At 30.8% G+C, this 23,441-nt stretch overlaps 1 protein-coding gene across 8 annotated transcripts in view; it reads right to left on the bottom strand.

The window, feature by feature from the left end:
- Window positions 1-23,441, bottom strand: part of LOC106462725 — an 81,872-nt gene that overhangs the window by 10,893 nt on the left and 47,538 nt on the right. For 7 of the 8 annotated variants that reach the window (XM_022390055.1, XM_022390059.1, XM_022390054.1 and 4 more), the window contains 13 exons: window positions 20,993-21,221; window positions 19,159-19,335; window positions 16,079-16,195; window positions 14,918-14,974; window positions 13,977-14,029; window positions 10,256-10,322; window positions 8,599-8,684; window positions 7,461-7,614; window positions 6,316-6,549; window positions 5,551-5,688; window positions 4,554-4,777; window positions 2,433-2,488; window positions 587-758 (listed from right to left, as the gene is read on the bottom strand). In XM_022390055.1, the coding sequence (XP_022245763.1) occupies window positions 587-758; window positions 2,433-2,488; window positions 4,554-4,777; window positions 5,551-5,688; window positions 6,316-6,549; window positions 7,461-7,614; window positions 8,599-8,684; window positions 10,256-10,322; window positions 13,977-14,029; window positions 14,918-14,974; window positions 16,079-16,195; window positions 19,159-19,335; window positions 20,993-21,221 (1,764 nt within the window). The remainder of the gene's footprint in view (window positions 1-586; window positions 759-2,432; window positions 2,489-4,553; window positions 4,778-5,550; window positions 5,689-6,315; window positions 6,550-7,460; window positions 7,615-8,598; window positions 8,685-10,255; window positions 10,323-13,976; window positions 14,030-14,917; window positions 14,975-16,078; window positions 16,196-19,158; window positions 19,336-20,992; window positions 21,222-23,441) is intronic. The other variant, XM_022390060.1, reaches the window with a different exon arrangement.

A 23,441-nucleotide genomic window follows, 5' to 3' on the forward strand; every position in this document is an offset into this window, starting at 1 on the left:
AAGAACAGCCAATCAGTCACAACTGTACCGTGTTAATACCAAACTAAAATATCCAAGAACAGCCAATCAGTCACAACTGTACCGTGTTAATACCAAACTAAAATATCCAAGAACAGCCAATCACATATCACACTACCATATACTAATTTTTAATATTAACAATAACATGAACTTATAAAATACCAAGAATTCTGAAATACACAAAAAACAAGTTTTCATTAATACAAATCTAGATGTTACACAGGATTAAGTCTTAATAAAAAGAAAATTAATTGTGGATCAGTTTTACTTATCTGGGTGAACAAGGAAATACTAAGATTACTTGGAATTCACCAATTAACAAGAAAAAAAAACTTACTACATGTATAATAAACTAGCTTTAGAAAAGGAAATATTAAACATCACAGATATTTTTAACTTTTTTAGCTCCTCTCTTAAAAATTTTAATGGTTTTAGGTCAGTCAGAAAAAAAACAACTAATTTAAATGTCTAAAAAAATACATTTTTACCAAGAATATATATTTTTTTATTTATATTTAGCTTTAACTTTATTTATATTTAAGTTTGCAATGCATATTATTCGTACCTTCTCCTCACAGACTTGAACTGACAAGATGAACAAATACGCATGTCAGGGGATATATAGTTTTCCTTCAAACCAAACAAATCACAGTTAGACTTGGTCAAAGGCTGGGATTGACTTAAGTTGTCAATAACTATCCGACAGACAGCACATGTCTTAAGTTCACTGGTTTTACCTATAAAAACAAAATGAGAAAGATAAATCTATTTATCACTGTTTATTCACAACCAAAACAGCGAATAACAGTTGTAGTAGGATTCATCTAGGACAGAAAAAACACAAGCCCTACTTAATCTTATTTCACCCGCAATCATACCTTCAAAAAGAAGACAAAATTAATTTTCTCCTTAACTACTTAAGAGGGATTAAAAGTAATATATCATAATTTTCAATTAAACATCAAAAATAGAACACTTTAACATCCAGAATGCACACATCAGTACAAAACAAACTTGCCAGAATGTTGAAAATTAGAAACATCATAAACAACAGGATACACAGTGTTAGATAAAATCAAACTGTTTCAGATGTGTTCACCTTGCCAGAATGTTGAAAATTAGAAACATCATAAACAACAGGATACACAGTGTTAGATAAAATCAAACTGTTTCAGATGTGTTCACCTGACGATATTAAATCAAAATGTAAATTTACTATAATGTAATATACAGTTATTTTATCAAATTATGGAAGTTCTTTATTTCACATGAGAAAAGTTTATAATATTAGAAAATCTCTTAGAAACTGCTGTTTATTCTGAGATGCACACGTACAATCTCTTAAAGAATTATAAATAATTCAAGCCTTAAATCTTGCATTTATGCTTAATAAGTGAATGGCTTGATTACTCACTACAAGGTGAATTTCAATATTTTTTACAACCAGATTTCATATTTGAATGGTTTGTTTGTTTTGAATTTCGCGAAAAGCTACACGAGGGCTATCTGTGCTAGCCATCTCTAATTTAGCAGTGTAAGACTAGAGGGAAGGCAGCTAGTCATCATCACCCATTGCCAACTCTTGGGCTACTCTTTTACCAACGAATAGTGGGATTGACCGTCACATTATAACGCCCCCACGGCTGAAAGGGCGAGCATGTTTGGTGGGACTGGGATTTGAACCCGCGACCCTCAGATTGCGAGTCAAGTGCCCTAACCACCTGGCCCATATTTGAATGGAAAGCAAAGAATAGTTAGCTGAAAGTTTACTGTTGAGAATTGTTTACACATCCATAATAATAATAAATCAGAAAAAGAACTTCCACAAATAATAAAAACTAACTAGATCACTAACTTCATTTTAACCAAACATAATTTTTATTTACAATTCTAAAATGACAACTCTATAATCTCCAAAAAAATATTCAAAATGATCAACAACTCACAACCAAAGTGCTCACGTCCAGCACTTAAAAGTATACTTGTGTATGGAAGCACATTTTGCTAATATAATAGTAAATTTACAAAATAATTTATAAGCACAATGAAGTTGTTTGTTTTTTGGAAACATACAAAATATTTCAACAGACCAATGTTCTGCCGAAACATATAGTATGTTCCTCAAAAATGAACTACTTCATTATGCTTATAATTGTTGCTCGTCAATTCACTTTAAATTAAATAGCATCGTTGCCACATATTAGGTGGAATTTCATCGAACACTATAGAAAGAGTTATGGCTGATTTAAAGACATGAGAGTGATGAAGATAAAACTTTCAGGACACGCACCTGTTTGTATCATTACATTTAGTGATATTTCACTGAACAATGTAGGATAACTTAATTACTCAACTAATAACAGTTACTAAAGTGCATCTAAAAAGAGAAGTCTAATATTAAAAGAACTTACTCTGAAAGTTGTTATTATCTCCAAGATCTTTTGCAGTTTCATTACTTTGCAGTTCACTGGAATACGAAAGTTTTCATATTTTACACTTGAAGAAGAATGGAATACATAGTGAAACTTTAAGAAACCTATTCTACCCATCAATAAATCTGTTATTAGGTGTAAACAACCACCCCAAAAAAAACTGACTTGTTTTCAATTTATTCATGTACTATCACACAACAAACCTGTTAGATAGGTTTTAAGAAAGGCTCAAATCACCTTACACTTATCATGTTCTTTTTACTTTTGATCACCAGTTAATGAATATTTCACATTATCACACACAAAAATAAATAAATTGAAGAATTAAAATGTCTTAAGGAGAACTAGCACTAATATCACAAAAATGTGTATTTACCCAACTTCATAATTTACTTAAACAGTAATAAAAATGCATATACTTTAAATGTTGTGGTCTAAATACAAATGTATCACTAAAAATTAATCACACACTTTACAAACAAATCAAAGCAAGACAAGAAACCAGCATATAAGTTTATTTAATTATCCCTATGCATACTGGCTTGTTCAGGTTAACCAAACTTGTAGCTACCATATAACCAGGAAACTATATGTGATACAACTCTTAAAACATACCGAGAGCTTTTTCATGAAATTTGGTCAACTTTTAGTAAAAAAATCTGATTTTTTAAAGAAAGTATTTATACTCATGATCTATCTGTAAATTTACAATGGCTTTACTGAGTCAGTCTCATTTTCATGCTGTGAATAGAAATACTTCATCTTAAAACTTTCATATTCCATTTGCAAAACCTTTAGAACCAACCTTCTTTATTTTCTCTATTCTAACACTAATTGTAGTAAATCAGTGTTTAGTGAAAAGTTGAAAAATGCAAAACAAAATCAATAATACCTTTTTTTTTCTAAAATGACTGCAGATTGTAACAGATATTACAATAACTTATCCTAATAGCCCGAGCTTCTAACCTTTTCACATCTGCTTTCTTTTAGTTTTATTACTTTACTGTACTTTTGATCTTCTCTCTAGTGAAAAGCACTAAATTAGTGGAAGAGCTTAGTGTAAACAAATGATTAAGTTGTAATCATGTGATACAAATAGGATGAGCTGATCTCATGAAACTTAATTTTTTTTTAAATTACGTTTTGTTATCTAACCTAACAAGTTTTTAATTTTTTCATTTTATTTATAATAAAAATAAAAAAGATACATAAAAACAAGAAATTCACAACTCCTTTAAGTGTTCAGACCACTTGCACACAGATACCATGCTTCGGTAACTCTACTTTTTGCTCACCACGTTGTTTGTCCAAAAGAAATTAATGTAGCTTTCAAGGATACATTTTATAATAAAATAAAATGTATCAGGCACTAGAATAGAATGTTTTAAAACTATATTTCTACCAAGCTATAAGAATGTTAAAAAATTCTGTTATTGCTCAGAGCAATGATTTTACTCAACCAACATCTCTGACCATGAAAATTAAACAAATGAATACGAGTTCAATACACTACAAAATGCTCTACCTACTGAATATAAACACGCCCATCACATAGAAACTTGGTGCAGATAACTCCTTTGAAAGCTATGATAAGATGTTTAGGTTTGATAAATTAATGATATCTCAGCAAATTGAGAAAATAGGAGGTTCAAATTTTATATGCTAACCTGCCACTATCTACAGTTTGTGTTTCTAATTGGTTAGACACTTTGGAACCTATACAAAGAACAAAAAAAATATATAATGGAATTCAAAGCACAAGATGTGTCAAATGACAGAAAGGAGTTTAACAACATAGATAATACTAGAAATATGACTTATAAACTGTGTTTATATGTCAAGTTTACCGACATACATTGATAATAAAATTCTTTAATTAAATTTTCAACGTAACTGTGAAAAGGCTATTACATGCACACTTTGATCCATCTGTATGCATAATATTATACGAGAAACATACAAGTGTTACACACAACCTTATGATCTACAAATGAGCAAAGTAATTAATCTAAAAGTTTCTAATACTCATATTTCTATCTATATTAGCAAATTTTTGAGGAAAACAAACAATCTTAATATGACAAGATTCACTTCACTTACCTACTATCACCTGTCCTCAAAATGCCTTTTACTATTTCAACAGTTTGACCATCAGGGATACTCACAACTCCATTCATACCTCCAGTTCCTTCTTGATTTTTATTTCCACTGTCAACTGTGGAATTAGAAGTAGTTGTATCCAGAGATGTTGTAGACATTTCGAGATTCCTGCCAGCTGCTGTCAACGCTAAGGTGGCTGTAGTTGTCACAAAGGTGACAGGTGGCTAGAAAGAGGAATAACCAAAAATGCATTTGAACACAAAGCATATGTCCGCAGAAAAACTTCATAACATTTTGTAGTCTTCAGTACTCATGGTTATTCAAGTATAAAACAAGTGCATCGGGAAACTGTACAGTGTACAGTAGTTTTGAAAAACATCCAGATATAATTTTTGTCCCCAAAAAAGCAAGCTTTTCCATATAAATGATGGTTACGTTTGTAAGTTTTAAGAGTGTAAAAATATTTTGTTTGTTGCTGTTATGTTATTCTACAAGATGTAACCAGAGTAAGCTAATTTTGTAGTTTTTACTGTAAATGTTTACCTGCTTTCCACTTCAGTACATTTTTTGTTATTATAAGGACAATGGTGAAAGAAAATTTAATTTAATAATGTTTCTTTTTCTTAAAAATGTGCATGAGCCATCTTTCACTTCTAAAAGAACTACCTTATATCCTTTACAGTAGTCCAAAACCAAATTGACACTCTAGATACAGGGGGAATCCGAAACATAAAACAGTTAATTTACAATGCAATTAATATTTCCTTCATAGTTCCATTCAGTTAAAAAGGTAACATTCTGGAAGGTATAAATATATCATAACTACAACGTTTTAGAGGTACAATACTAGAATTTTAAACATACGAAAATGGTTAAATTTGGTACGATAAGATTTACCACACAGCCTATTAAAGCCATTTCTTCAGCATTTAACAGTTGATTGATGTTTTACACAACTGTTCTACTTCACAACAACACTCAGGTATCCTACACCAACCTGTGTGCTTGGCTGACCATGGGATGGAGGTTTGACCAAGGGACGAGTCCTCTTGCGAACTGTGTGCTTCCTAAGGAGTTGTTTGTAATTCTCGCTTTTCTTGGAGAGGTAGTAATACTGGACACAATCATTGACACTCTAGTAAAGAAACAAATTTATTAATTTTTTTATGTTTATTTATAACCTATTCACTAACTTTAAGAACAAATTTAAGCAGTAAAGTCTGTTTAAAATTTTCAAGACCTCAGAAGCAGATTCATCGAGAAAACTTTCCAGATTGCAAACATTTTAAAAATATTACTTTCATTTCCTGTGGTTAGAAAATATCTCACATGTGGATTACTAAACACTTAGTTGACCTAAATTCAACTTGATTTAGCTCTTGTAATGTTGACTGGATTATTTGAGACATAGTTATATCATATCAATTTGTTCTATAAGAGCCATGATAGTGAATCATTGCCTTGATTAAATAAATTATTTCTACAGTACTATAGTAATTTTTATATAAAATCTAGTTACAAACTATGTTTCAGAGCTATTTTATTCTGAATCAAGTTTTAAAAAAATACAAATTAATAATATAAATAAACAATATGAAAACATTCACAGAGAGAGAACTTTACAATAAGACACTTTTCAGAAGTCAGATGACAATTTCTGCAATATATGTATATATTTGGTGCTGTGATTATCATTATGAAGGAGAAATGTATACCAAAAACAAATCTTAAGTTTTTATATTACACCAATGTTTCCAATAACCTTTCTTTCTAGATAGCTTGCTATGAAGACAAAGTTTTTTGGGTGCTGAAGGTATTTTTCTCGAAAGATCTCTTTCTCGTGATCTGTCCACATATTGAGGAGTTGCCGTTGTTGGTACTCAGCCATGGGATCTTCCACGAAGCCGTTGTTGTTTAAGAACTTTATTCTCCTCTGTCTCTGATCAAGAAGAATCGGAGGAATGACGGCATAGCTCTTCATTTTCTTGTCTTCAAGCTGGAACAAGCATTTAGTGTTAATAACGACAGTGCCATATTTTTGTGTAAGGGCAGTGTGAAGAAAAGCAAAAAACTTTTGTTATTTTATAAATTTTGAGAATAAACATGATGTTTGTACATTATCTCTTAAACACACACATTATTATTCTCTACGGGAGTAGGAATCCAACGGTATGTGGCTTTTTCTAGTAAACATTCAATATTTTTCAAACATATTTCTTTACCAATAAAATGGTAATAATAAACAGAATGCTTTGACATTAAACAGCAAAAGTTGAATAGACCAAATGTCTGTAATTATTTGGAACATGCCCAATTAAGCAATTCTCATACGAATCAAGACATTTTTGGACTTTATAAGTCAAAAAGTTCCAGAATGTTTTGGAATACCGAACCCTGATCATTAAAAAAACATTTGTTTAAGAACTACAAAGCATGGTCTATAAGATCTGTTTGAAACAACTGTATACTTTTACTATGTAATTATTGTTTGTAGTATAGCACAAAGCTACACAATGGGCTATCTGTGCTGTACCCACCATGGGTATCGAAATCTAGTTTGTACATCGCAAGTCCACATACATACTGCTGAGCCACTGAGGGAACTGTGTAATTAAACACAATATTAAAAGATAAGTAAATAAAAGATATATATATATATATTCAAATTAATTTTATGACACGAAGTTATAGTTTTAACACATACATGTGCTCAGGTGATTGGTATATAGTCTATACTTCAAAACAACCAAATTACTAAGCTCTTATACAAGGTTGTAGAATTCCCATTATACAAGAAACTCTGTGAAAGTTTTCATATTACAGTCTTGGTATAAACATAAAAAGAGTTATACTGGAAAGTTACATGATCTGTATATACTAATTTGAACAGAGCTGTAATACAAATACCTCTTGCTCATGAATTCCATCCACTATTTCTTCCAATTCAGCCTCGCTTCTTACTCGTTGTCCGACCCGAGAGAACCTTTCTTTGTCCTCACGTTGTTTCCTTAACTCAGGAAATTGCTTTTCAAAAAACTCTCGCTGTTTGGTTTCTTTTACTCTGTTAGAAATAACAACAATCATTTGATTTTTTCAATTCTTGACATACTGAGGAACTGTTTCCCTTAATGAATGTCCGTGTTTGAAAAAAAAATATGTATACTGGTTAGGACTTAGCTTTATAACCTTGGAGAAGTTATAATAATAATAATAATAAAAATTATGCACTTTTTGACATGACTTAATTAAAAAATTCACTGTTATCAAAGTACTTGCACTAAATAAAAAAAAACAATGTACAAAGATCATAGATTTACAGCTTTGTTTCATATATTTACATATTACATCTGCACTGAGAGAAAACCTAAATATTTCTAATTCCGATATAAATATTACCATTAGAAGGAAAGAAAATCAGAATTAGAGTTTGGATTTTCTTTATTACTTTATGAAAACAAATGCAAAATAAAATTTAAATTTTAACACATCAGATAGTTTTATTTCGCAGACAATTTGGGTGTGGTGTGGGAAGAGATCAGACAGAATATTTTACAACTTGAGGATATCATTTGCTCTCCTGGAAAAACAAAAAAACAGGACAATGGGCTGAAAAGGTTGAATAAATTTCTATTTTTAATATTAATTCATATAAAATTAAAACTTAAAAATGTCTAACCCCAAAAATAAAACAAGATTGCTCAAAATGTAAATTTTTTTTTTTTTTTTTTTTTTTTTATAAGAAACTATTCGTGAAGGTTTGTTCATTTTTGTTAAACACAAAGGTACACAATGAGCTATATGTGCTTTGCCCACCATAGCTGTCAAATATCTTGTTTTTTTTACCAGTATCTTCTGAACCAGTAAATGTATTTTTATAGAGTATACACACTTTATTTCAATGTTAACATGACTTTCAGAAATTTAGAGCGCTTGTCATTTTTTATTCCACAAGTTCTGTAACGTGAGTGACAACTTATCAGGGTTCTGTATCACGATCTCATGCTTTTACAAAAGTAAAATATACTTTAAAACTTATTACACTTACTTGCGATTACCACTGCTCTCTCTTTTTTCCATTTTTTTCAGCCATGCCTGCATGAGCTTGGTGTAATTCTCAGTTAGATAAGTATCCTACAAATAAAAAAAAACGAAAATTCCACTCACAATCTTGTAAAAAATATGTAAAGGATTATGAGTGTAATAAACTATATTCACTATAAAATTTTAGTTCTTAAAATTTTTCAAAGTGGACTTATATCTCATTTCTAACTTAAAGGCGGGTATTTCTGTAACATCGCATTAGTTGTAGTTAAACATTTCTCTCTACTCACTCTCTAAACATAAATAATTCCTTATCTCCCTAAATGTCATTTAACAGTGAAATATAACTCAAAAGAAATACTTGCTTCTTTTAAACCTTAAACTAGATCTCTTAATTGTCAAGAAATTAATCTTTTGTTCATAGGTAGTGTCATCTATTTGCATTCTTTAATTTTGTGCATATATTCTAACACACAGCATTATGGGTATAATCACTTGTCTAGTGCACTCTACTGACAGAATTTCAGTCATCCATCGTCACATAGTAATGCCTTTAAAGGACATATACCTTTTATTTACATAGTTTTAGGTAAATCTTTCGAAGTTATAATTTATGATAAAAATGCTAATTTCAGATATGCTAGAAAACTCACACTGGAAGAAAGAGAGAGATACCTCTGGATGTTTGGATCCCAAAAAAGCCAAACGGCGGAGAGAAAATATAAACCAAACAGATCAAAACACACAATTGTTTAGTCCCATGACAACAAACTAAGAGTTGTAAGTTCCCAATTTGAAGAGGTATCTCCAGTTCTGACTGGAGATACGCTGAAAAACTGGATAAGGAAGTAAACACTCAGTTAAGGAAGTCTGTTTATGTGAATTGGTAATCCATGTAGTGGACAGAGAGGAAATCTTACTTCTTAAACAATAGGCCATGGATAAACTAAGTATAAAGATATAATAAGGATGTGTATAGATAAAAAACTAAGGTTCTGGGCTGATCCAGAAAAAGTCTCCACAGAGGAGAAAGCAGAGGTTACAGTTGTAAAAGGTTGAGCTTGCCATAAAAGATGTGATACGAATTGTGATCTCAAGATAAAGTTCAGAGTTTATAGCACATTCATCTAGACATAAGATTGGAAAAGAGGGTCAGCAATCTGTAGTTCTTTAACCCTCTCACTGTCCAATTATAAAAAAGGGGTTACATGCATTGCAGCTCTCAATATGTCGAGTTTTTACCAAATTTGAAAAATACGGCTCTTGTTATTTAGGTTGCTAACCCTAGAACTAGGAAGACAGCAAGAGTCTATCAATGGTCCACAAAGGGATGGATATAAGATATCAAGTGACAAAGATAGGACACCAAAATTTAAATAACCCTGGAAAAAAACACCAGACTGAAAAAAAAAAAACTAAACAGTATGCTATATAAATTAATAAACATCAGAACAGTTGGAAAAATGTAGTACAAGTGTTTTTATTTTATATTCAACTGATAACTGACCAAATTATAAGTGGAAAAGAAAAGTGAATTATAATAAGCATTATAACTTTGTAAGGACATATTGAATTTTCCATAACATTTAACATAAGATGGTGTAAATTCATTTGTAATGACTTAAAATAACTGTGTACTTCAGATTCTTGATTAATCTTACCCTTAGTTGTCTTTCTTGTTGGGTTTTCATCAAATAATTCAACAGTTTCTTCTTCAATGATGTAAAACTATAGAAAACAACATAAAGTTAGCTACTGTTAGTTCATTATTATATTCTACAGAGGTGTTTATGAAATACTTTAAAACTGTATAATCTACATTGTACGCAATTCTGGAACAAATAATTTGATTATGTTGTTGTTTGTAATTAAGCACAAAGCTAAACAATGGGCTCTCTGTGCTCTGCCCGCCACGGGTATCGAAACAAGGATTCTAGCATTGTAAGTCCGCAGACATACCGCTGTGCCACAGGGGATTATGTTGTTGTTTGTAATTAAGCACAAAGCTACACAATGGGCTATCTGTGCTCTGCCCGCCACGGGTATCGAAACAAGGATTCTAGCGTTGTAAGTCCGCAGACATACCGCTGTGCCACAGGGGATTATGTTGTTGTTTGTAATTAAGCACAAAGCTAAACAATGGGCTCTCTGTGCTCTGCCAGCCACGGGTATCGAAACAAGGATTCTAGCGTCGTAAGTCCGCAGACATACCGCTGTGCCACAGGGGAGGGGTCTTTGATTGTGTACTTACAATTGCAACTGAAATTATATCTCAGAAAAATTTGATTCAGCAATGTAATAGGAAAAGAAACATAAAATACAAATATTTCAGGATAAATGCCGTCACTTTCACCCAGAAAATTAAATAGTTTCTCACCCTATAAATTTTGTACAGTTCAGGTGGTAAACTACACATAACTAGAGATTACTCAATATTTTCATATCTTACTAATTTACAAAAATACAAAAGGCTAAACTTTTTTCGGTGCAACTATCTTTAAACCCAATAACCAGTAGGTGGCGACATTTTAATTTAATTTTGTTTAAAAAGATCCAGTTGACCTTATACTAGCTTAGAGATAACCCCAAAAAAGGTTAAATATGAATATTATTATATCAATTTTTTATTCTGTATAATACAGAGTTAAGCCTTTTTCAAATGTCATATTTCACCTTAAGTACCACAGTACCTAAAACTAGTCAACATTTTGAGGTGCTTAACTCATTAACACATTCTTGTTTAAACCTGTAAGAATGAAACTGGTTGATTTGACCAACCTTGGATTTGTGAAGCTAAACATACTACAATTCTAAATTTATTACATATATCTTCACAGAATTTGGCAAATTTTTAGTAAATATTACAAGCCTGTTGTACATAAAATACAGATTTTTTAATAAAATATATCTACCAAAGATTTGTCTGTGAATTTCTGAAACCTTTACTGAACCATTCTAAACAAAAGGTGATTTTCATATTTCATTTGCATAACCTCTAAAATTTCCTAAACTAACATCAAAAGTTTCTTTGGGTGAAATTATATATTTTATCTTTTGTTTTCTCTAGCCTAACATTAACTGTAGAGAAATAATCACTGGACAGTGAAATAAAAAGCTGAAAGCAAATTAATAACGTTTTATTCTTCTTCACAATACTGCAGTTAGTTGAAACTGTAGAAATTTTCACATCTCTTTTAATTTAATTTTATAGTTTTATTGCTGTACTTTATACTCTAGAGCAGTAATCTTGCATCAAAGTTAATAAATCACAGTGAGAGTCCATAACTGTTTCTTGTGGAGAGCTAACATATACAGCACATGATCTAATGATATATTTCACACTAGCACTTGAGCTGGTGTAATATTAAACAATTAATTTACTGAAGTTCGTTAGGCTAAGCTGAGAAGTTTACAGTTTTAAAATAGTAGCTACAATTGTTAAAACATACAATATTAAAACAAATATTTGCACAACAATAAATGAAGATTGCTAGCACTCATTGTACTCGAGCCGTTTCTACTCAAGTTAAAAGTATTGACATTTTCCATACAAATTTCAGTGTTAAAAAACAAATTCAGGTCACTTTCAAATATGCATTTTAGAAAACAAATAATATATCAGGAACTTGAATAGAATGTTCCAAAACTACTATAATTCATCCAGCTTTCTAAGTAAGCTACAAATAGGTTTAAAAAACGTGTTATTAAACATGCAGACTTGTTACATTTAACTAGAGGAGAATCTGTTCTTTTTGTTGGTTATAAATATATCCATCATCTGCGCAAATTTGATGAGCAAACAAGCTAGAAAGTTAGAGAGGGAAGGGGTTGAAATGGTTGGTTTGACAAATTTTAGGTTATTACTTGTAATTATGCTTAATTTGTGTTTCTAATTGACTGTAAACTGCAGCAGCCTTTTCTTAGAAGGATGAAAATTCTGAAGTGAGAAATTGGATCTCAAATGCATTACGTGACACAGAAAAATGAACTTTGTGATTGTTTGAAATATTTCTTCCTGAAATTAAGAAGTTAAAACTTAGATAATATAAAAATTTGAATTATAAGTTATATTTTCATGCAAAGTTTATTGACATACATTGATTATAAAGTTGTTTAATTAAATTTTGAATATAACACTCTAAAAGGTCATGACCCAATCTTGTGAAATACAGTAAAGTGCTGTTTTTTTTTTACACAAAGTTAAACTTCAATTTAATCCACTTATTCATTATTGGATTTCAAAAACATTTACATTAGAAGAATCCCTAGCTTCCCCCCCATTAATTTTCCAATTTTTCTCGAGATATTTTCACAGATTAAAGCGATACTCCAAGTACACCAAGCCAGGTAAACGTGCTACCTAAATTAATTTTGTATAATATTAGTCAAAGGGCAGTTTCACAGTGTCCAACCAGTTGTCTCTGAAAGGTTTGAGAAGTCAAATCTACAGGAGCATTAGATTCTAATTAAAAACTGTAACAAGCCATGGTTATCATATACTTCAATTTTTGGTGATACTAAAAAAAAATCACCTAGGATGAAAAATTAGACAAACCACAAAATAAGAAACTCGATAACCCAGAGTAGATATTCCTTCTTTCCTAAGACAAAACTTAAAATATTATCTTACCCAGTAAACAATTAACAATGGTACTCTTTTAAATTCACAGTTTTCAGGATTAAATCCGTCAAATATTACCCTCCTTGAAATCTAAGGATTTATAAGAATTCCACACAAAGTCAGAACTAGCAGCCTGCATACATAACTTTAGTTAATTTTTAAACTATCCCAAACTAATTTAATCATAACTCAAAATTTAACGTTACAGCATTAACACTATATATATGCATGGCTGAGGGTCAAAGTGCATATAACATGAACCCACATGCGTTCAGTGGTAAAATCTGTACTTGAATTGGAGGAAAACAACTGGCTCTTCACTGATCAACATTATTCTACCCTGATTTTTACTTTATATTTCTGATCATTGTTAAAATAAATTTTAAAACCTTTTTTTTAATTTTATATCGAATCATTTTTTCTGACTAAAAAACTTCCAAAAATAGTGATCACATTCTGTCTAGTTATTTTGACAGAATGCTTCAAACTAAAACAATAAAGCATAAGCTTCACCAAAAACATGTGGGACATAAAACAGATATAACTGGCTGATATATATAAATGAAAATAGGTAACAATTTAGGCCTAAGAACACTCATTTGGCAATAAACTGGTTTTGAACAATTGATGGTTAAAAAACAAATTTAAAATGATTGAACATACAACAGAAGTTAATGATATAAGGCTCTATTCCATAAATTGTTATTCATGCTTTACTTAAAAGTATTTCTAATATAATAACCAAACAAATAACCACTTACCTTCTTTTGTTTTCATGATACACGGCAATGTCCGAGGGCTGATTATACAGAGGCTAAGAGAAGAAAAATATCATCACCAATTTTTTATTTTTAACAGATTAAATGGAAATGCTCAAATACCAATTTTTTGTATTGCAAAAAAATTTTAATAAATGTGAATAAGAATTAATGTTTTTTTACTGTCAGTATCTTGGTAAAAAACACAGTTCTTCAACCAATCTGTTACTGAATCAGATTGACATATTTGCAGGAAAGGCATGCAACCATGGCAACTGAATCTCACATATGTGTTTGTTTTCTGTAATCTATATACACACATGAGAAGAAAATAATACTAGATCTTATTTTATTGAAGAATGATAAAATGAAGTATACGAAATTAGATTAAAAGTTCAAAACTTCAAGACTGAAACTTAGTTGACTGTTCCAAAGGTTCTTGATTAATAAGAGATAAATAGGTAAAATGGTCTGTTTTAAACTATTAAGTAATATTATATCCTAAAGAACTAACCAGGTCCAATCTGTATTCTTACCAGGTGTATACAAGGTCCTAAACAAGCTGAGATACTTACCAGGTGTATGCTATGTTCTAAACAAGCTGAGAAAATTACCAGGTGTATGCTATGTTCTAAACAAGCTGAGAAAATTACCAGGTGTATGCTATGTTCTAAACAAGCTGAGATACTTACCAGGTGTATACAAGGTCCTAAACAAGCTGAGATACTTACCAGGTGTATGCTATGTTCTAAACAAGCTAAGATACTTACCAGGTGTATGCTATGTTCTAAACAAGCTGAGATACTTACAAGATGTATACTAAATCCTAAATGTTCCAAACAAGCTAAGATACTTACCAGGTGTATGTTATGTCCTAACTGTTCTAAACATGCTCAGATACTCACTAGGTTTATGCTAGGTTCTAAACAATTTCAGACACTTACCAGGTGTATGCTGGGTCCTAAATGTTCCAAGAGACCATGAGCTTTCTGTGCTTTTTTCTAGAAAATGAATAACATGTGAATATAAAATGTTATTTTGAGTTGTATTTTATTATTATTAATATTGTTAACATTAATATTCTGGTGCTATTATATAGTGCAGTCTACACAGATACTATAATCATTACTGTTTTAACTTTTGTTTATTTGCAATTGGTGCTAGTTATTATAAATAATACTTTTAGACTAATGAAATACAAAATACCATTACATAACATTTTGGGGGCAAATATAATCGGAATGAAATAAATTCCAACAATTGAAACCAGCACAATTATAACCTAAATTTAAGGTACTCTTTTGGAACACGCAACTTATTAAATTATTATATTTGCTGAACAAAAACATGGATAGGTATAAACTATTTAGCAATCATTAAAACGGTGATGAGGATAGTATCTGTGTAGACCGCATGCTATAGTGTAAATATCTTTGTGGACCACATGCTATTGTAGCACCAATATTCATATTTAAGGAATATACATTTCAAAGTAATATGTTTTATTAAACCTTTCATAACCACCATCAAGAAAAAGTAATTTAAAAAGTTCAACAGTGTACAATTCACTAGGACAACAACTCATATTTGATTGTAATATGGATAATTTCTGAATTTTCTTTAACAGAAACTCAGCTTTTGATTTTCTGTTTTATTGTATATAATAATTGTGTATTAATTAAAACAAATACAACAAATGATGTTATGGGACTGTTAAAGTATGTTTATATATACATTTAACAACAACTCGCAATAAGTGACTTACAACATCTCCAAATTTAACTGCGGGCAAGTCCAACTTTACTTAAGTTTCAACTGTCTCAGAAAAAGAACAATAAAAGTATTCTAAAATGTTAACTCAAAGTCAAGTAACACAACTTTCTCATTGCTGCCAAGCTAAAAACAAAATATTTTTATATAAAATTTATTCAGTATTCACTACCAATCATTTTATAAGAAAAGATCCACCTTCACAACAAGACACTACATTCACACAGCAGGCTGTGATAAACACTTTGATCAAAAAATCTTCAATAACTTCATAAAAAAACACAAAAAAACATCCATTTCATTTGGAGCAAATCTAAACAAGTCAAAGAACTTACTCTGTTATCTGAATAAATTAACTGAGCTATGCTGAGCTGCTTAGATTCCGAGACCAATGCTTCTTGCGGTTTCTTCCTTGTATCAGAGGGCTGGCTTGCTTCTGCTTCTAACTCAAGCTGGTCAAGACAGAAAACTTTCATCTTAACACTTTCCTTACAGATTATAGTGTAGAAAATTTCAAGCTAATATATGAAAGTATAGGAGATAGATATAACACCCAATTAAGACACTGCAAACCAAACACTGTAATTCATTTAAGTCAGTCACTTTTCAGCCAGCGTGTTAGGAGTAGCATCAGATTGTTGCTTTTGTTACTAGACTAGTAGCAATACATCATGACAAAAAAAACTTATTAGTTAAAAACAGTACAAAAGATTCTATCTTTTAACACTGATAATATTGATAACAGCTTGGTGCTTGACTTTGTACTTTTTAAGTAGCTGGTATAAAGAACCATCCAATTCTGAATACTTTTTTTGGGGGGGGGGGTTGTTGATTTAGAAAAACAAACAACAGTTTTAATTTGGGAAAATTAACTCTTAATCTGGCAATGTTAGTATTTTTTTTAATGAACTTGCACTGATGTAATTGTAAAAAGTACAAGAATTTTATTTTCAAAATACTTTCAGCTATATCAAGTTAACAAATAACACCATGTGCTTGTGGTGAATTTCCGATGACAAACTTTCTAAACTAATTTGGAGAAAATCTTCTTAACCCTATGCACGGGGATAGGGATCAAAGTGCACAAGCCATGACCTTTTACAGTGTGTCATTCAACATGGTATTATGTTGTCGATGTCAACTACTGGTTTTACGCTACACTGCTAATTTAGCAACAATTACTTGTAAAGGAGAGTAAATACCAGATACAGTGTACAGGGATACTGAAAAAACTGTAGATATGCATTTCAGAAGTTCTACAAGTTATGCAAACTATACAATAAACAAAAGTACTTATATTCTTCACAGGAAAATCACCTTGAACTCTGACTTGTCAATTCACAGACGTATCTTGAGTACAAACACCTTTGCAACTCATCTGACTGTGTACGACAGACTTGTACAATTTACTAAAAGCTTGTGACATTTTGTGTAGATACACTTTGAAAATTCAGAATTATAGTCAGTATTCGTTCTCCAATCCAGGGTTGGTCTAATGGACCAAACCCATGCACATTTAGTTAAACTGAAAGAGGCTTATTTTAAGAACATAATTTTCTTTCCTAAGAAGCTCATGTTCCTGAAATTATCCTACTTTTTAAAATAATGTTTCAAACTGGTTGGTAAACAAATGAAATTACCTCAATATTGATTGTACAAACTTGTTAATGAACAATAGTAATAACAGATATCATCTTAGAACCGAAGCACCTTCTAACAATGCTAAGGTTAAAATATTATCAGAACTGAAGCACATTCTAACAATGCTAAGGTTAAAATATTATCAGAACTGAAGCACATTCTAACAATGCTAAGGTTAAAATGTTATCAGAACTGAAGCACATTCTAACAATGCTAAGGTTAAAATGTTATCAGAACTGAAGCACATTCTAACTATGCTAAGGTTAAAATATTATCAGAACTGAAGCACATTCTAACAATGCTAAGGTTAAAATATTATCAGAACTGAAGCACATTCTAACAATGCTAAGGTTAAAATGTTATCAGAACTGAAGCACATTCTAACTATGCAAAGGTTAAAATGTTATTAGAACTGAAACACGTTCTAACAATGCAAAGGTTAAAATGTTATTAGAACTGAAACACGTTCTAACAATGCAAAGGTTAAAATGTTATTGATTTATATAGCATGTTTACATTACTTTCAATCTCTTTTTTCCAAAATATAACTTTGTTTTAAGTTACATACTTTCACAACACAGTTGACCTTTAGAATCCTAGTTGAATATGTATGCTAAAAGAGACACAAAATTAACAGATCCTTCCCACCGATTCAATCAACAGGTTTTAATTGCAAACAGGAATTTACTGGTTTTGGAAGTAAACAGTTTAACTTTTCATTCCCCACCCAAGTATACATAAAAGATAAAATGAAAACAGAACAAGATTTAATATTGATCATCATTTTATTTTATTAGAGTTAACTATTCAAGATGGAGACTACAATTGGCACTGAACTCTTAGCCTGGACATGAATGTTAGGTTGAAGTGTAAAAATACTGTACGAGGTTCAAAAACAAGCTAATTATAAGATTGCACTTTCATAAGATCCATTTTCTTTATAGAGACACTTCTACATTTATACATTACTTTTGTTTGGATTTTTCTTGCTATAAGAAATTTGTAGTTAAAGTTTTTGTAAAACAAAAATAACAAGTTGATCTACATAAAAAACAAATAAATCCATACTGTAAACCAAGACAAACCAGTTAAGTATAATGTTTCAATAAATCAGAAAAGTTTTTGAATTTAGATCATCAAGTTCATAGATTTTAAAATATACAATGACATCTGATTTGTCTGTTTATTACTATAATATATATCCGAGTGTTTGATTTGTCAACTTTTTCGAATTTTACGCAAAGCTACACGTGCTATCTGCGCTAGCCATCCTTAATTTCGTAATGATGGACAAGAAGGAAGACAGCTAGTCAACATCACCCACAGTCAACTCTTTTACCACCAAATAGTGGGATTGTCACATTATACCCCCCCCCCAATCCGTCAATCATTTTCTCAAGTTATTATCAGATAATGTGAGAAGCGAACCTACAAATGCTACAGCTAGCACAAGTTAATAACTTTTGATCAACACGATAATAAAATGTAAAAAAAAAAAACTTTGGTCATTCTGTGCTTGTGACTAAAGTAAACATTTAAACCATTACTTGATCTGTCTCCTACGTTGGTTAGGTCATGTTAAAAGAAAAAAAAATTTTCCTTTTATTTTTACATATTAAAATTAAACATCATAGTTTGGAATTTGCTTTTGTAAAATTCACAAAATGTTTACTTCTGAGCTTCTAAGTAGTGGCAAAGGCATGAATAAATAGAAATTCTTGAAACAAACGATATTAGAGCCAGGTTTCGACCAAATATAAAATCATCAAGTTACCTGTTTTTTTCTCAGATTGGTCACTTGATGCTCTACCTGGGCTATTTCTCTATCAATCTTGTTAATGGACTGAAGAAGTTCATCCTTCGATGTCCTTTGAGGAGAGAGACTAATCCTAGAATCTTCCCCTGGTAATGTTGGGGATATAGCTTCAACCTGAGGGTTGTATATCTGTTCCTGAAAGGGTCACACTAGTATATAGTTTCTTCTTAAGAGACAATGCATATTTCAAAATACTAAAAAGTATATAAATAAAATTGCATAACGTAATCACACTTATTAAAATGTAAAAACAAATTATTTTATATACACTAAGGTCTGCATGTGATTAAAAAGAATACAACTGAACATATTTGATTTACCTTAGAAAGTGCTGTATTATACACAATAATACATTTGTAATTTTGATATAAAAAAAAGTGTCATGTTTTTCCATTATGCTTCTAAGTGACTCTAAAAAAAATATATTCCACTGAGAATTTAGTAATCTTTTGACAATCAATGAACTGTTTTGTTCTTTAACGTAACAGAAATTAAGCATGATCTCCATGTTTAACCATTAGTACAAGTTTTTATTATAACAACTTCCAACACACCAGATATTTCAGAACCTATGATTGGCTGACTCCAAAATATTGTAAGAGATGTACCGTCGTGAAAACACTTTTTCACTAAATATTATAAATCAGCTTTTGACAAATGACACTTTGTTTTGCAGTCAAAATCACAAACACTGATATATCTAATCTTTATGTAAGGTATTCATTTCTTTATAAATATTATATACTGTTTGCCAAACAATTCAAGGCTTTAGAGTAACTTTAAAAAGAGTTATATTAGATTTATAAAACAGTCTGTTCCTTAAAATTACTTTGGCATGGTTTTATTAAACAAGTTAAGAATGATTTGAACTTAGAAAAAGACAAAAGTTAATTTTGTCGGGCCTTGTTCACCTCTTTGAGGTCAACTTTTAAACAAGAGGGTTACATAAGGAACATTCAGTCTTTCCTGGTTGATAGAGGGGTCAGACAGAGGACAACAACTAAAAAGGTCAATAAACACATACAAGTACTTTCCCCAATAAGGGATGCCATTGTTAAGGGTAGACAAGTTCATATCTGGGTCACAGACTTGTGTAACAAGTTTTTCTAGTGGTTCTCATCTTGCCTGCTAATCAAGCACCCCCCCAGGCTATCCTCCCCTCCTAACAACAAACTGGTCTCACTTGAGTAAACAGAACTGTCAAGACTAGTTCACACTAACCTGCCAAACCACATGCCATTGTTTTATATATTTTTTATCTTTCCTTTCTCATGGTGTATGAAGGTTACCTACACACGTGCTCCACCTGCTGGTACAGTCCACAGCTGCTGAGAAGAGGGGTGGGGGGGGGGGGAAGTATATTTTGGTTAAGCAAAGCGAGGACATGCTTGGCTAGTAAAAATCAATGTACACGGAGGTAACACGTACAAGCAGCCATTTTGCTCCAAAATCAAAACCCTCACACAAACATTAATGAAAAACCCAATGGTCATGCATCTTTACTTGTAACACAAGAACATAAAGTAAATTTGTTGAAAGCTACAGAAACAAAAACTCGTTTTTCATTTTTTGAACTCATTCTATCATATTCAAACAAAGAGTAATTTACTTTTTTATTGTTTTCAATGCATCATTGTTACATAAAGTAACTACGCTAGCGATTAATTAGTAAAACAGTTAGAGTAGAAATGAAAAGATACCAGTTGTGACAAACTAATTTTATGAACTACATTTTCAGTTACGTTTTTTCCTCTTTGATACAATAAACAACCAAATTTTTATAAATAAATACCTTTTTCACTTCCATAGCACCCAAAGTGTCAATGATGAGGGGCTGATGAAAAGGATGTTTTATTTCCACTGCTAACCGTGGCCTCTTACTAACAACAGAGTGGTCAAAGTCAACTCCAGATGGACCAATATTTGAACCAGCCAGCAAATTCCCAGGAGGTACAAATCCAGATGGCATGGAGGCAGCCATTTCTCTCTCATATTGATACCTATGAGCTTCTCGTTGGGCTCTAATAAAGGAAGATTATATCGATTTAAATAACACTCACAGTACATAATAGCTATTTTCACTACTTCTAATCAAAACAAAAGTTTACTTCTAAAAGAAAAAAACAAACTAACATTTTATTAATTTACACTTAACAGCAGAATGCTACCATTTGTAGCAATCAGGTTTTAAACATACTGTAATAGGTTATTATAGACCCATGAGAAATTATGGTACACAGTTAATTTTGAAAAACAAATCATATAAAAAGCTGACAGGGGTCTATATGATTCACATTGGAAATTATAGTGTTAATCTTTTAGCTTAATGGTTCCTCATAGCCCAAAAACTGGCTAAAAAACTTTTTTTAAATGCATCTCTAATATGACAGTAACTAAAATCACAATATATGGTTGTCTTCTACAATCCTTGAAGAACTGTTAGTGAGCTTGAGACCAAATATGAATATACATACTATTCTCCAAATACAAGAGTTTTCATTAAATGCGGAAACTTTTTTTTTTAAATAAATACTTTAGGAAGATGTACAATATAGATATACCTAAAGGTTTACGATTACTTAAACTCTGAGAAGTGTAAATTATACATGTATAGAACTTTCATATTCAAAATTAATTTTTTGAAGCACGGGAATTATAGTGAACTATTTCACAGTTGTTTTTGTACACTACGTATATTTTGTTCAGAACAAAGTACCTGAATATAAAGTTTGCATCTGTTGAAATTACATCACTGCCAGAAATTAAACAGCACACGTATTTGAATGTTTAAAATTAAAAAACAAGTGTTAAAAAGTCACTGATAATACTTAGATGTCGTAAATTTATTACCATATCAAGTTGAGAAGTAAATAAGCCATTAACTTCTTAATAGTGTTGTTGATTTTTTTTTTAAATCCAAACTATTTTATTAAAACTACAGGAGGTGAATTTGTTTATGGAACAAAAATACTCGTTGCAAGTTTAAATTAAAATCTATTATAATATTGCTATAAAAAGTATTCCTAAAATGATCATCAACTAATACCCAAAAGATCTGAAAAATTTTATTTCTTTTAGTGAAATGTTAAAACTACATTCGTCTATTCAGAGACTGGATTACTTTGTGCAATAAGGAATACCATCCACTAAAATAAATAAGACATAATGATAAACATTGTGAGCTGTGGCATCCATTTCAAGGTTACATTCATTACAGGCTCTGCATGGCTTCCATTATCGAATGCATAGCAGAGAACCTACGTGATATATACTCACATACATACATATAAACACCGCCAAAAACATTAGTTAAATCAACAGCATACATACATATAATTGGGTGATTGAGTCAGCATCAGATAAAAATTGATGAAAATTATATTCAATTAGTAAGAATTTCAAAAATTTAAGTTGCTTTTAAATTGAAATAAAACGTCTTTATCTAACAATCTAACAAAAAAAAACTAACCTCATCTAATATTTACAATGAATTATCTGATGTAATAGCACCCTAAAAATGTTTTTAACAATACTGCATCTGTCAGGTAATTCCAGTTTTAGATATAGAAACCTGATCATTAGCAAATAAATAAATGAAACAACTCAATGGCACAAATGCAGGTTCTTTACAAACCAGAGCATCCCAAGTTTCACTACTTTCCACGATATTATCAAAGGTCAGTTATGGTAAAATGTCTTGACCATTTAATATAACACCAGATCATGGCATATGACATATCCATCAAATAATTTTATATAAAATTCTTCTACTTTAAATTGAAATAAAAGTTATTAACAACATTATAATTTGATATCCTCCAATACAACAGACAAAAAAAAAAAGGTTAATCCTAAACTTGGTCACTAGATGGCTGGATACAATTATGAGAAATGCAATAATTAAACAAGTTCCAATATGATAAAGTTTTATTATCATACAATCTACAGATACAATTTATAAGAATAGACAAAAAACAAAATAAAACATCAATGTTTTATAATGGTTGGAGATGGCTTGAATGGGTAATGAAGAAAAACTTTAATATAAGTTTAACATAACAGCAGATGTACAACGTTTCGACAAGGTTTTGTCATCATCAGGTACAAGTAGTTTACACTGACACAGATATATATCTATACTATATATATATATATATATATATATATATATATATATATGTGTAGTATATACGTTACTACGTATAGTATATATAACTAACTAACGTAACGTAACTAACTAC

Source organism: Limulus polyphemus, unplaced genomic scaffold (genome assembly GCF_000517525.1).
Source record: "Limulus polyphemus unplaced genomic scaffold, Limulus_polyphemus-2.1.2 Scaffold1233, whole genome shotgun sequence".
NCBI classification, from domain to species: domain Eukaryota; kingdom Metazoa; phylum Arthropoda; class Merostomata; order Xiphosura; family Limulidae; genus Limulus; species Limulus polyphemus.